Source organism: Cricetulus griseus, chromosome 5 (genome assembly GCF_003668045.3).
Source record: "Cricetulus griseus strain 17A/GY chromosome 5, alternate assembly CriGri-PICRH-1.0, whole genome shotgun sequence".
Lineage (NCBI taxonomy): Eukaryota > Metazoa > Chordata > Mammalia > Rodentia > Cricetidae > Cricetulus > Cricetulus griseus.
In genome coordinates, this window is record NC_048598.1 from 162,902,526 (window position 1) to 162,914,779 (window position 12,254).

Below are 12,254 nucleotides of genomic sequence, written 5' to 3' on the forward strand. Positions count from 1 at the left end.
ATAATCTTAATACAACCAAGCAGATTAAAAAAAAAAGTCTCCCCCATAGAAACAAAATTTTTGAATGGAACTAAGTAAGAATATTGGAGTTTATATGCAAAAAAACCTACCTTATATATGGATTCTTAAACCACAGCTATTATATATACATTTTCATTGAACAATCCAAAACCATCAATAATTGCATAAAGGCACCTGCTAGGTTAACCAGAGTTTCTTCTTAAACTATAATTTTCCATAAACTGCTTTTTAAAAATAAAGTGTCTAAGTCAGTCTCACTTTAAAAGAAAATCAAGCCCTAAAAGTACTAGTTAAGTTCTCACTAAATTTGGTCAGGTTTTCAAAGACCCAGGAAGAAGCCTCCACCTCTCTGTCCTCATAGGGCAGCACCTGCCTAACTCTTTTAATATTAAATGTAATACAAAAACCTTCATGAAACATGGCTTCTCCACAATCTTTGTTGCAACTGTCCAGCATATATATCTACTGTCATTAAATTGATTATTTCCCTATTTTGCCTACTTTTAATCTTTCGTCTCCATATCAAACTGCCTGGAAAATAGCCTTTTTGTTTCTGATTTTTAAAATTTTAAGGATTAAAATAGTCATTCAACTAGTTCTTCCATAATGTTCCATCATTCTATAATCTGGAAAGGGCTACGTGAATGAAAACATGATTCCACTTAGAACACTATAGTCTGGACCAAATACTGTGACATCAGGCAAGAAATGCCATTCATTGTTATATAAAGAGACATCAACTCCAGTTCTCAGAATTGTTCCTTTAATTAACAAGAGACATATTGTTATCGTTCTTATTGAACGGGCAGTTAACATTTGCAGATGTGAAAATCATAAGGAATCAGCTCATTATTAATATTAAAAATTCTTTTTGACAACATAATATGGCAAGAACATTAGATTTAACTGTGCCATTGCCCTTACTATCGCAGCTTAGTTATTTTTCCTATCCAAGTGTGCTTAACTAGGATAGGAGGGATCTTTAACTCATATAAAAGCTCGATGTGTAGCCCAGACGATTTACTAGAACAAGTGAATTTTAATAATTACATCTTTTTCAAAGGTATTTCAAAAATAAGGGGAGATAATCTGAATGGCAAATGACAATACTCTTACTCTATAGGTATCTTAGCTACCTCAATAGTACTTTTTGTTCATGAATAAATCAGTTAGGATTTTTCTCCCTGGGTCTTTGTCTGTGTGGGAAACTGAATAAACACCCACCCTCCCTGGCCTGCCCTGAAACCACATCATGATCCCAGGAACCTATGAATTTTTATCTGTCAAAAGGGATGTGGCACATGATTGGGGAGGCTGAGAGGGCAAAGATCAACCTGGATTTTCTAGCAAACCCTAAATAGGAGTCCTTGCCGAAGCCAGGAGATGCGATAGCAGAGAGGAACATATGTGACCCTGGAGGCAAAATTGAAACTTTGTAACTAGTAGTCAAGAAATGGCCTGCAGCCCAGAAACTGGAAAAAAAAGTGGGGGGGGGAACAAAAACAAAAAACAAAACCAGTGTCTCTTTAGAGCCTCCAAAAGGAAGTAGCTTTCCTAACATCTTGATTTTAGCCCTTTTAGGCCTTGACTTTGAAATTTTAACCTCCAGAACTGCAAGGAAGTAAATTTATGTTGGTACTAAAGTTAAGTAATTTGTTATGGCATCTATCGGAAGCAAGTCTTCTGTGATTTGAGGAAATCCTACACACCTTCAGGTTTGTGGAGTTTCATTTTGAAGTACCCCTAATAAAATAATTTCTCACTGATTATTTGGAAGATAATATTCTTTGTTTTAAGAAATTGCTGAATATGTGCACATCTTCAATGAGAGACATCAAACACTAGTGGATATATCTGTTCATTTCTTTTACCAAGTTGAAGAGAAACTTTACTTTACTAATTTGGATGTTTGGTAGCCAAAGCTGTTGAAATACGAAATGCACGAATCTTGCAGAAATCAGCTTCTATGTTTATTAATCTACCTGAAAGAAAAAGCAGAAAAAAAAACCCCAAAATCAAAATATAAAATCTTCCATTTTGCTAAAGTTTATGTTGCTATATTTTGAATTTGTCTATATTAGTAATATGCTTAATGTTTGCTGATGACTTACTTAGTTCATTAAGTCACTACCTGTAACAGCAAAACATGTAGTTGTCCTTAGCGATCAGAATTAATACCTTTATTCTTATGAGCCTTTAAAAGAGCTCAGGGTCCTATTCTTCCTCCCTGACTGACCAGAACAAGAATATTAAAAGGGAGAAAGAACAATAGGAAAAGAAAAGATTCCTCAAAGCAATTTACATTTAAAGATGCACTTTGAATTTTCTTCTATTTTGCCAAATAGCTCAATCACGTATCTCAGATTTCTGTCCAATAAATATTTCTCTGGTTATTTACAAAGTTGTTTTTTCATTCTAAGTGCTGTAAGTAGCCACATGATCCTGGTGGGCATCCTGATTTTTAAGGCATACTTATCAGCCTGTGAAGGGCTAAGTGACATACATGCAGCACAGTCAATGGAATCATTTATAGACATACATAGGCATCAAAACATTTCTGGAGGATGCAGATAGTACTGGCTTGGGTGTGTGGCGAGTGAAGGAACTGTTGAATTAGAGAAACAACTGTGATCTGTGCTGCATGGAGAATGGCTACTTAGGGCTCATCTTCACAAAGTCTTTCTTGTAATCAGAAATACTTTCCTAGGTTTCTTTGGGCTTTGAGTTTAAGGATTTTCTATAAAATAAGTATTGTCCTATAGATTCTTTACAAAGTTGTTCTCCAGAATAGTAGCAGATTGAACACAATTCACCTCCTTTGCTTGGATCTTGAAAGCAGCTACTCAGGGTTATTGAGATACTGTTTCTATATGGTTTTCGGAGTGAATGTAACATGGCTCGCTCTTAATGCAGTTGTTTTTAAATGTGAAACAAAACAAACCAAAAACAAAGGCGAAATCTTTGAAACCTCAGGTCTTTGAATGTTCTTTCATACAGTCTGATCACATTTACAGGCGTGTCCAGAAGGAGAGGATGGACAACATCAGTACCAGCACTACTTCACACAGAAACTTCCTCATATTCTTTAACAGTTCATAAACAATGTCCCATTTCACCCAAAGTTACAAAAGTTTCCACAGTTTCCCTTAGCAAGCTGAAGCTCACTCTTCATTTGTCAATGTGCATAAAAGCTGCTTATAGCATAGCATGGTGTAAGCTATTTCTTAAGCAATAAATGGTTTGAGTCATCTATTTTGTCCTGGAATGCTATCTGTAGTTAACTGCATTGCTTATAAATGGTCATAGTAAATTCAGCATGAAAGAGAATATTACAGAAAAGACAGCAGCAGAAGCATTAGCATTATCTAATATTTATATATGTTATCAACAGAACACAGCAGTGAAACATTTAAATGCATATCAATGGGTACCATGTCTAAAAATTACTATCATACCTATTTAGTGTAGTGGATATTTTTCTTAAAGAGTGCTTGCTGTAACTAGAACAGCATAATATGTGATTTAGTAAGTTAATTCTTATTGATTAAATAATGTATTTATGTACGGAAGATAGTGAAAGGAGACAGGTAATTTTTTTTTCTTTTTTTTTTCTTTTTGCTTCATTGTGATCCCAGATTTAACACTTAAATGAAGATTCCAAAGGATCATGACATGTCATTATCTAACTGAAATGGGCATTGACATATTCAAAAGACAGTATTTGTACTGAAACAGCAAGATGGCACCAGATACATGTAATGCTACTGGCCTATGACTCAACGGGAGCCAGAGTCCAAAATTGTGCCCCTCATTTACAGTCGTGGTGATTACTCAAAATTCAGAGAACTGCCCACAATTATTCTTATCCTTTACAAGTCATCTGTAAAGCGAAATGGAATAGAAAGAACAACAAATGCAATTGCTAAATACTTTTTTTTTTACAAGAGGTGCAAAAACAGTCATTTCTAACATTAAACTGCCATTTACAGTAGATATTTTTTGTACACCTGCGAAAACGTCAGTAATGGTGGGGAAATGCTCAAGGCAAATGGTCTCCAAGTAGATATTTACACAATATCAAATCAAATGTACCGTAGATACCGAGAAAATTATCTTACGTTATTATGAAATAGAACAAACATGATATAGCTTCATCATACAGAAAACCCGTAGGACCCCATCCCAAGCCTAAGTACAAATGAATTCCTAGTTCCCTCTGCCCATTCACCCACCATCTTCCTGTTACACAGAATGAATGTCTAGATTACTCCCACCCACCCTCAAATAAAGTGCGCAGTCCATGGCAGACCATAGAATAATGCAACAGGAAAAGCCCCCTTTTGTATTATTACTTAAAAAATAAAATACAAACAACAAAAATAAAACAAAGATTGAAGAGAATTCGGTGATTCTCTCTATCTTGAAAAAAAAAAAAAAAGAGGCGAAGCACGGGGTGCCCTGCTTGACTGTCACTGGTTTTAGTACACGTAGCCTTCGTTGTAGGGGTGGGGGTTGCAGCAGCCCCCTTCTGGCATGTACGCCATGCTCTCATCAAAGTGAGACAGAGGCACCGTGTCCTCCTCGTTGATGTGGCGTTCCATGTCCGTCTTCAGCAGTGGGCGCTGGTTATCCGGAAAGGCCATGGAGAAAAGAGCTTCCGGGTCACAGACGAATTTGTAGACATACCTCTCTCCAGCCACCTGAGAATATCATGGAAAAGTCACCGTCCCCACATGGGTAGGGGAGAGAGAAACAAACAAGCATTAATACACCAGCAGGGATGGAGGGCAAACAGAACATTTGACTAAATAACACACACACACCTTCGTGGGAAAAATCTTTACGTGGTGAAGTAAACCATGGTTCAATCAAGGCAAACACAAAATGTTGACCTAGATTAATAATTAATTTATGCCACAAATAGCTAGGAAACTCAGCAGTTTGCTTTCCCCCGCCCCTTTTAACATAAAGGTGTGCTTACACTGCCATTTGGGAAAGAAAACTCAGCGATGTAATGCCAGCAATTCCCATTGAAGTTTTTGTTTTAATGGTAACATCTATGCTTTTGAAAATGTCTTCAAGCTTTATCTTCCCCTATTATATTTCTACAACTTGCAAGTTTTAAAAGGAAAATGTGCTTTATTCCTAATAAGACTACACTAGTCATCACTAATTCCCAAGATGCACTGCTTCGTTCCCTTTCATCTTCCCCCTGGCACTGTGCATTCTCATCTAAGAAAACTCCAAAGATACATAGCCTTATTTAAATGAAGGATGGAGCAAGAGGACATTATCCTGAGCACATCACTTTTTAAAATGAAGGCAAGATACATTAGATGAAGCTTAAGGATGTGTGTAAAGTGTCAAATTGAAGTAAGAGGCGCAAAAAAAAAGTGAAAGGAATCTAAAATACACACTGGGAAGGGAGGAAATGAGAAAAGGAAATGTGACAACTGCCTGAAATAAAGGAGATGGAGCACAATTTGTAGGGAAAGACATGTCCCAAACTTAAGTTTTGAAGAGTAATGCTTCTGTAGAAAATGATAAACAATTGAAGGAGACAAATGTACCTGCCATTAATAGACAATGCTGAGGAACTCAAGACCCAGGGGTGTGATGGGGAACAAAGGCAATTCCTTGTGCTAACTTTGCTGTGTGTGTGTAGCTCACAATTTCAGAAAGCTGAAAAGAATTGAACGTCTCATGTTTCTGTGTCTAAAGGTCTTGCTAGTTGATTTGTGACATGGGGAAACAGTGTGCTCACAGTTTATAAACTCTCTGTACATGTTTGGGAGAGAGGGAATGACTGCCAAGGATCTCTGCTGCTCTGGACTCAGATTTAGAATATTTGCTGCCCTGAATTTAAGTAAAAGGAACCATATTAGAGTCCAAATAATCTGGATGTCCAGAGGTTTGAAAGAGCCAACACTGAGCAATGTTTATGAATCTGGACATGTTTCTTAAACTGCCCTTTAGTTCCTTGTCTTGTGAAATGGAGACAGGAAGGGCTGCTTGGAAAGCCAGCTGTGATACATAGAGGGAAGTCTCTAGCCCAACGCAAAGCAAATGGAGGCATCTAGCTTAATTTTTTTTCCTTTAGTCCTCATTACAAAAAAAAAAAATTGAACTAATGAAATGACTGCAAAAAATGAAAACCAGGCAGTATCAGACAAAAGCTAAGAGATAATAAAGCTTAGCTTTCTTTCCATTTTGCTTTATTTTTCAAAGTATTTTAAGGAAATAAAAGTAAAATAAATGCTGTACTCTGTATGCTTCTGTGTGTTTTATATTTTATAGCCCACTCTATTTAGTTTAGGGCTGCAAAAAATAATTGTTTGTCTTGGGTACTGCACCTGATACTCTGTCTGACATGTTGAGGTTGTCTTTAATTAGAAGCAATGTAATAAATGAAAAGCATTTCATCATGAGGAATTTAAATGCACAAGATGCAATTGAAATGACAAAATCTCCTAGGGACTTTTTGTCATATGCTTCTTCCTAGTTTTCTCTAAATAAACATTGTTTCTTGTGCTACTATTGTAATTGTCACACTGTTAGATATTGCTGGGCTTAGAGAGCTGACAGACATATAGAGTAAAAGATGCCTTCCTCTGTTAGGGATACAACCAGTGTCAGAGATCCTGACTATTAGGTGAAACTTATGCAACAGTGAGATGAAAAAACACAGAAATTTTGTGGGGTGCTATATCAGCAGTAAACAGGGAGAATGGTGTGTTGTCAAAACCTGGACAGATTTAAATTACATTTCAACTTGGAGAACGTCAAGGTAGCTCAGCAGGTTATCGAACTTGCCTCCAAGTCTGACAACCTGAGTTCAATCCCTCAGACCCACAGAGTGGAAAGCCAGACCTGCTTAACTGCAAGTTGTCATTCTGATTTGCATATGTACACTGATGGTACACATACTCACAAACACACACTAAAACAATATAAATTTTTCTCAAAATTTGGAGGAAATGGAATGGAGGCATATTTGACCCAATCAAAGTATATCTATGAAAGAATATTAAATAAAATAAATAAAATCTCAAATGTAAAAGGTAAAACAAAAAGAAACAAACAGAATTATATAATGCAGAATACATTTTTCTAGGTATTGCTAAATTTTTGACTAGATGTGCAGATATTTTTTTATACAAAGTACGAGTATTTTTCTAACACTTCTTAGTTCTGTTTCAGAATTACTGAAATTAATCATTTAAAATGTTTTACTTGTATTAACCCATTTGGTTAATTGTATCTTATTCTCCAGGCTTCTAATTGAATTGTTCTTTATATACATCATAAATGTCTAATTACAGTTTTAAGCCAATGAAGAAATAGCATCATACAAACTTGGAATGTAATTCCCCATTATATATTTTTATGTAATGAGAAGGGAAAGCATAGAGTTTTGAATAAACTATGCTACAATTTACATTAACCATCCGAGGGGAACATGCAGTAATAGTTGCAATGAAAAAGGCAGAATATTCTAGAAAGAACTCCCACAGGAGTTATGAGTGGGTCTTAGAGAAGCAGGGAAATGGTTGTATGTGTATGAAGATGGAAAGTACTTACTAACATGGCAAGGGACCTTGGTTGGTTGCTACCTACATACAGAGTCCAAGCTCTCCACGCTTTTGTGGTGAACCACCTGCCCTCCTAGTGCCAAGCAGTGGCATCTAAAAGGTCTGTGAAGTATTCACATGAAGCTGTAGTGCCCAGATTAGCAGTAAACCACCCAAGGCTGGAGGAAATAACAACAAATATCCACATGTTTTATCTTTATATATTCATTTATTCATGGCCTCCTTTATAAATGTTATATTTTAAATACATTTTTATCTTCATCCATGTTTTGGGATTTTACACAGAACAACTTTTAAATATTAAAAGAAGCTCATTTGAATTAAAAGAAATAGAACTTGGTTCTGCCAACCAAATATGATGAAACATTTATTTCAAGTAAGTGGTTTGGGATATTAAACTGTCAAGTGATAAAATCAGGCAAGATATGGAGCAAGAAAAAAGGTGTTTTATTTTTTTCTAATAAGAACAAATGATGCCTGAGTGTTTTAAGAATCAGAACAAGAAAAAAAAAGTACAAGCATTTCAAAAATGTGTGATTGTGGGGCACACTAAAAGCACAGCTTCTAGAGACATATAGATCTAGTATCGGAGTGAGAGAACTTTTGTTATTTGGTAGATATTACTATATATTTATCTCCAGTGTCCATGACTTTTTAACAGACTTGTGATGCTCCAAGCCGGAGCCAAGTATCTCCTAACATGTGTGAAAGCCTGACTGGAGCAAGGTTGTGATTATGAGATTTTAGGAATGACTTGGGGACCATTGGTGGGCACATCACAGTGAGTTCAAATGTAATATCACCTCACCTTTTGCATGATTCCCTTCTCATAGTAATATCGGAGAGAACGGCTAAGTTTGTCATAGTTCATAGCTGGCCTGTTCTTCTGAATGCCCCAACGCCGGGCCACCTGTCACCAAAACAGAATCACATTCTTAGTCTTCATCAATCACATCGTTTAGTGTTAGTGGCTTACACACACAGACACACACACAGACACACACACACACACACACACACACACACACACACACACACACACACAAGTTCATCAATGTATGACTTCTAAACGCACAAAAACACCTCCAAATCCAAGGCACAAGTAAAGCAGCAATGGCCGTCATGATCTGAATTTCCTGTGTCCTGGTTTAAACCAGGCGTGCAGTCCTCTTTCTTAAAGGTCACAATAGAATTCTTTGTCACCATTGTTTGGGATAGAAATTAAATGGAAATAAGGGAATGTGTTTACATCAGGAAAGAACAGGCTGCAATTGACCAAAACGAGGCAGATTTTCCCTTCTGCGATACACAGGCTGTCTTTTCCTTTCTGGACTTTCAGACAGAAATTCCAGATGAAGAATGGCTTAATGATCCTTTTGTAAAGGTGTTTTATTGCATTTGTGACAAATCATAGGGAAAAAAAAAACGAGAGAAAGAGACCCTTCTCAGATTGTGCAAAAGAAATAACAATGGGCAGTGTGTCTGCCGAGGAAACAGTATGCCAATTAATAAGCTGAACCACAAATAATTGTTGTGGCCCAAAGCGGCCTCTGAAGAAAGCTAGAGCCAACAGCAAACTGGAAAATTACGCTCACTTAGGAAACATTAATTGGATGTTAAAAATAAGATGGAAGTGGAAAAGTCACCATGCATATGAGTCTTTTTTTTTTTTTAAGCAGAATGTCCAGTGTGGTTTAAGTAAAGATCTCAGAAGGGTTTACTAAGTGGCCATGTGGAGCACTGGGTCTGGCTGAGGCCCTCCAGCAGAGCTTTGGAAGCATTTCTCAATATGCTGCTCTACCTCACCATCACACTGGGCTGCTGGAGGCATACGGAGGAAGGAGAAGTCATATCCTTATTAATTCCTCTCCTTGGTAGGCTGAGGAGAAACCACACACAGTCTAAGCAAAGCCAGGAGACGTCTCTACCAGAGTACAATCTTCTGTTTCCATGAAATTCTGAGTTGTTGTGTCCCACAAAGGAACTCTGCAAAGCCTTCTATCTGTTCCTCTTCTCTTCATTAGCAACAACCTATCTGTTGTCCCCCTCCATCCCCTTTAAAAACAATAATCCTTACTCTTTCCTCTGTCACTAATTTGTATCCATGAAATGAACATTGAATGACTTTAATCACATGGGTTTCTCTACTATTTTGTGAGTAAAGTGACATGACGGAGCAGGGACAACTATTCACTCTGGCTAGTGTTATCCGCCAACTTTACAGTAAGTATTTTAAGTAATAGTGAATACAGCAGGGAAAGGTTAGTAATAAAATATAAATGCAAGCCAGGTATAGTGAGATATGCTGGTAATTGTAGCATAGGGGAGGTGAGCATGAGACTAGGGCTATGGCCAAAGAATCACAAGTTCCAGACAACTCTGGTGTAGGGAGACACAGTAGTCACGCACCCTAGGCGCTGGCTATAGGTGTGCCTGACCATGCCTGCCAGAGCGTGGTCAAGGTGAGGTCAGGAAGATGAGGGATAGGTTTTTAAGGGACTTCAAGGCATATGGCTGCCTCTTCTCTCTGGCCTGCCTGCCTTGCGGTCCCTGGCACGTTCTGGCTTACATTTGACTGGTGTTTATCTGAATAAAGATATCTTAACCTTATGGACTATGGATCAGCTCTCATTATACCCTGGGCTAGAAAACTCTGAAGTGTCCAAGAGAAAGGAGAGGAGGGGAAAGTAGGAAGGATAAGAGCAAGGGTAGGAGGGAGATCAGGAGGGAAGGACGGAAAGAGTTTGTTTTTTAAATAAAATCTTTCAAAAGTATAACAGTGATGTCACTGGCTCAGTAGAGACACAACTACAGTGCATGAGAATCTCAGGGAATGTGAAAAGTGATGGTAAGCAACACATTCCCCAAAACATTCATTCACAAATGAGTATTTTCTAGAATTTTACCAGAGTTCACTTTAAAATTAAAAAAAGCAGCAAACTTTAGGTGTCATAGGAATCTCTAGATAGAGTCACTTGATAATTGGAAATACTGTAAAAGAGGGTTGTAAGAGTTTGGTTCCTATAACGTCAATTAATTCTCCACACTGTGGATTATTAGTCTAGGCTTTAAAAAGTATGCCCTTAGACTTATTCTGTGTCACAACTGGCACAAAGTTAAGAGGGAAAATCAATATGCCTACACATTATAGACAAAAGGCTCTAAAATTAACAAGATGCATAAATAACTTTCAGGCCACCCAAAATCTAAGACAGTCCATTTGATCCCCATAAGCACCACCAATAACGTACACAGCATCACTTAGAGCTAAGGCACAATTGTCAGCATGAAGTCTCAAAGATAAGGTCAATACTTCTGATGCCTTTCTAATGAAGTACTTCAAATGGGAGTTTACATTGTTAAGAAGGAGCAGAAAGAGTATAGCGAGAGTTCAAGCATTACCCCATCCTTTTATTATATTAGGAAGTATATCTTTTCGGTGTTGGTGTTTGAGTCAGGACCCTGTGTGTATCAGTAACCTCCATCATCCAACCCACCAACTTTGGAAGGTAATGCTTGGCTATGGGACAGCGATCCTAAAATCAGGGTGAGGCAGTCTGACTTCCTGGTATCCATCTTGCTTGAGCATCATCAAGACTGTGACATGGAACCCTGCAGGGGTCTCACTGTGTTAAGGAATGTTTTCCCTAGGATGACTGATTAATTTGGAAATAATATACCACTATCTCATATACCTGAAAGAGAGAGCCGTAGTTGCTAATGTTATCTTAGCACACTGAGCCAATAAGCAGGACAGATTCAGAAGTTCACTCATCGCCTTAAACTAAGAGACGAAACATGAGAAAATAAAACCTGTAAGCAGTACAACATGGTGGCTCCCAAGACATCATTCATGGCTTGTGGTGGTCAACACTGAAAGATCTGTTACATAGCAGAAGGTGAGCGAGGCTCTGTGGGCCACACAGATGAAAATCATTCACAGATCCAAAGAAGCAATTGGAAAAGATAACACAGTCATTTGTCTGAGGACTATGATTGTAAGTGTGAGCTAGGCTAGGCAGCAATCAGAAATAGATAGGATATTTCATTTTTTATTTTTGTGTGTATGGGTGTGTGTGTATGCGTGCGCACGAGCATGCATGCATGTAAGAGGCTGATGATAGTGTCTTCCTCAATAACCCTTGACCTCATCTTTTCAGACAGGGTCTCTCACTCAACCTGTAATGTGCTGATCAACTAGACTAGGGTCAGTGTGTCCTTAGATCTTGCTGTGCCTTCCTCCAGAGCGCTGGGATTAAAGACGTATGCTATCACACCTGGCTTTTCTCATTGGCTGCTGAGAACAGAGACCAAATCTTCACTCTTGTAAGGAAGCACATTATTTACTGAGCTGTCTTCCCAGGCCCCTAGGAATGGATGTTGAACAAAAGCTCCGAAGACACGTGGTACCTATTGCACAACTCCCACTGAGCTAGTTACCATTTGGAAATAGTCAAAGGACTGAATTACTGGGTCTTGCTTTTGACTTTATGCACCTGTGACAGCCAAGTTGTTGAAATGTCAGCTGTATGAAACAGACGTGGTTGCCTATCTTTCTCGAGTTCAACTGATCACAAAAACTCAGAATAACTGGCCAGCTCGTCAGGTCTTCCACTCTTTTATTCAGACTCACACATCTAA

At 38.0% G+C, this 12,254-nt stretch overlaps 1 protein-coding gene across 3 annotated transcripts in view; it reads right to left on the reverse strand.

Annotated features, from left to right (window-relative positions):
- Nucleotides 1-767: 767 nt before the first annotated feature.
- Etv1 (ETS variant transcription factor 1) overlaps nt 768-12,254 on the reverse strand; it is a 91,144-nt gene continuing 79,657 nt past the window's right edge. For all 3 annotated transcript variants that reach the window (XM_027419741.2, XM_027419740.2, XM_035445106.1), the window contains 2 exons: nt 8,422-8,523; nt 768-4,721 (listed from right to left, as the gene is read on the reverse strand). In XM_027419741.2, coding sequence (XP_027275542.1) covers nt 4,500-4,721; nt 8,422-8,523 — 324 coding nt within the window. In that variant the 3' untranslated portion in view covers nt 768-4,499. The remainder of the gene's footprint in view (nt 4,722-8,421; nt 8,524-12,254) is intronic.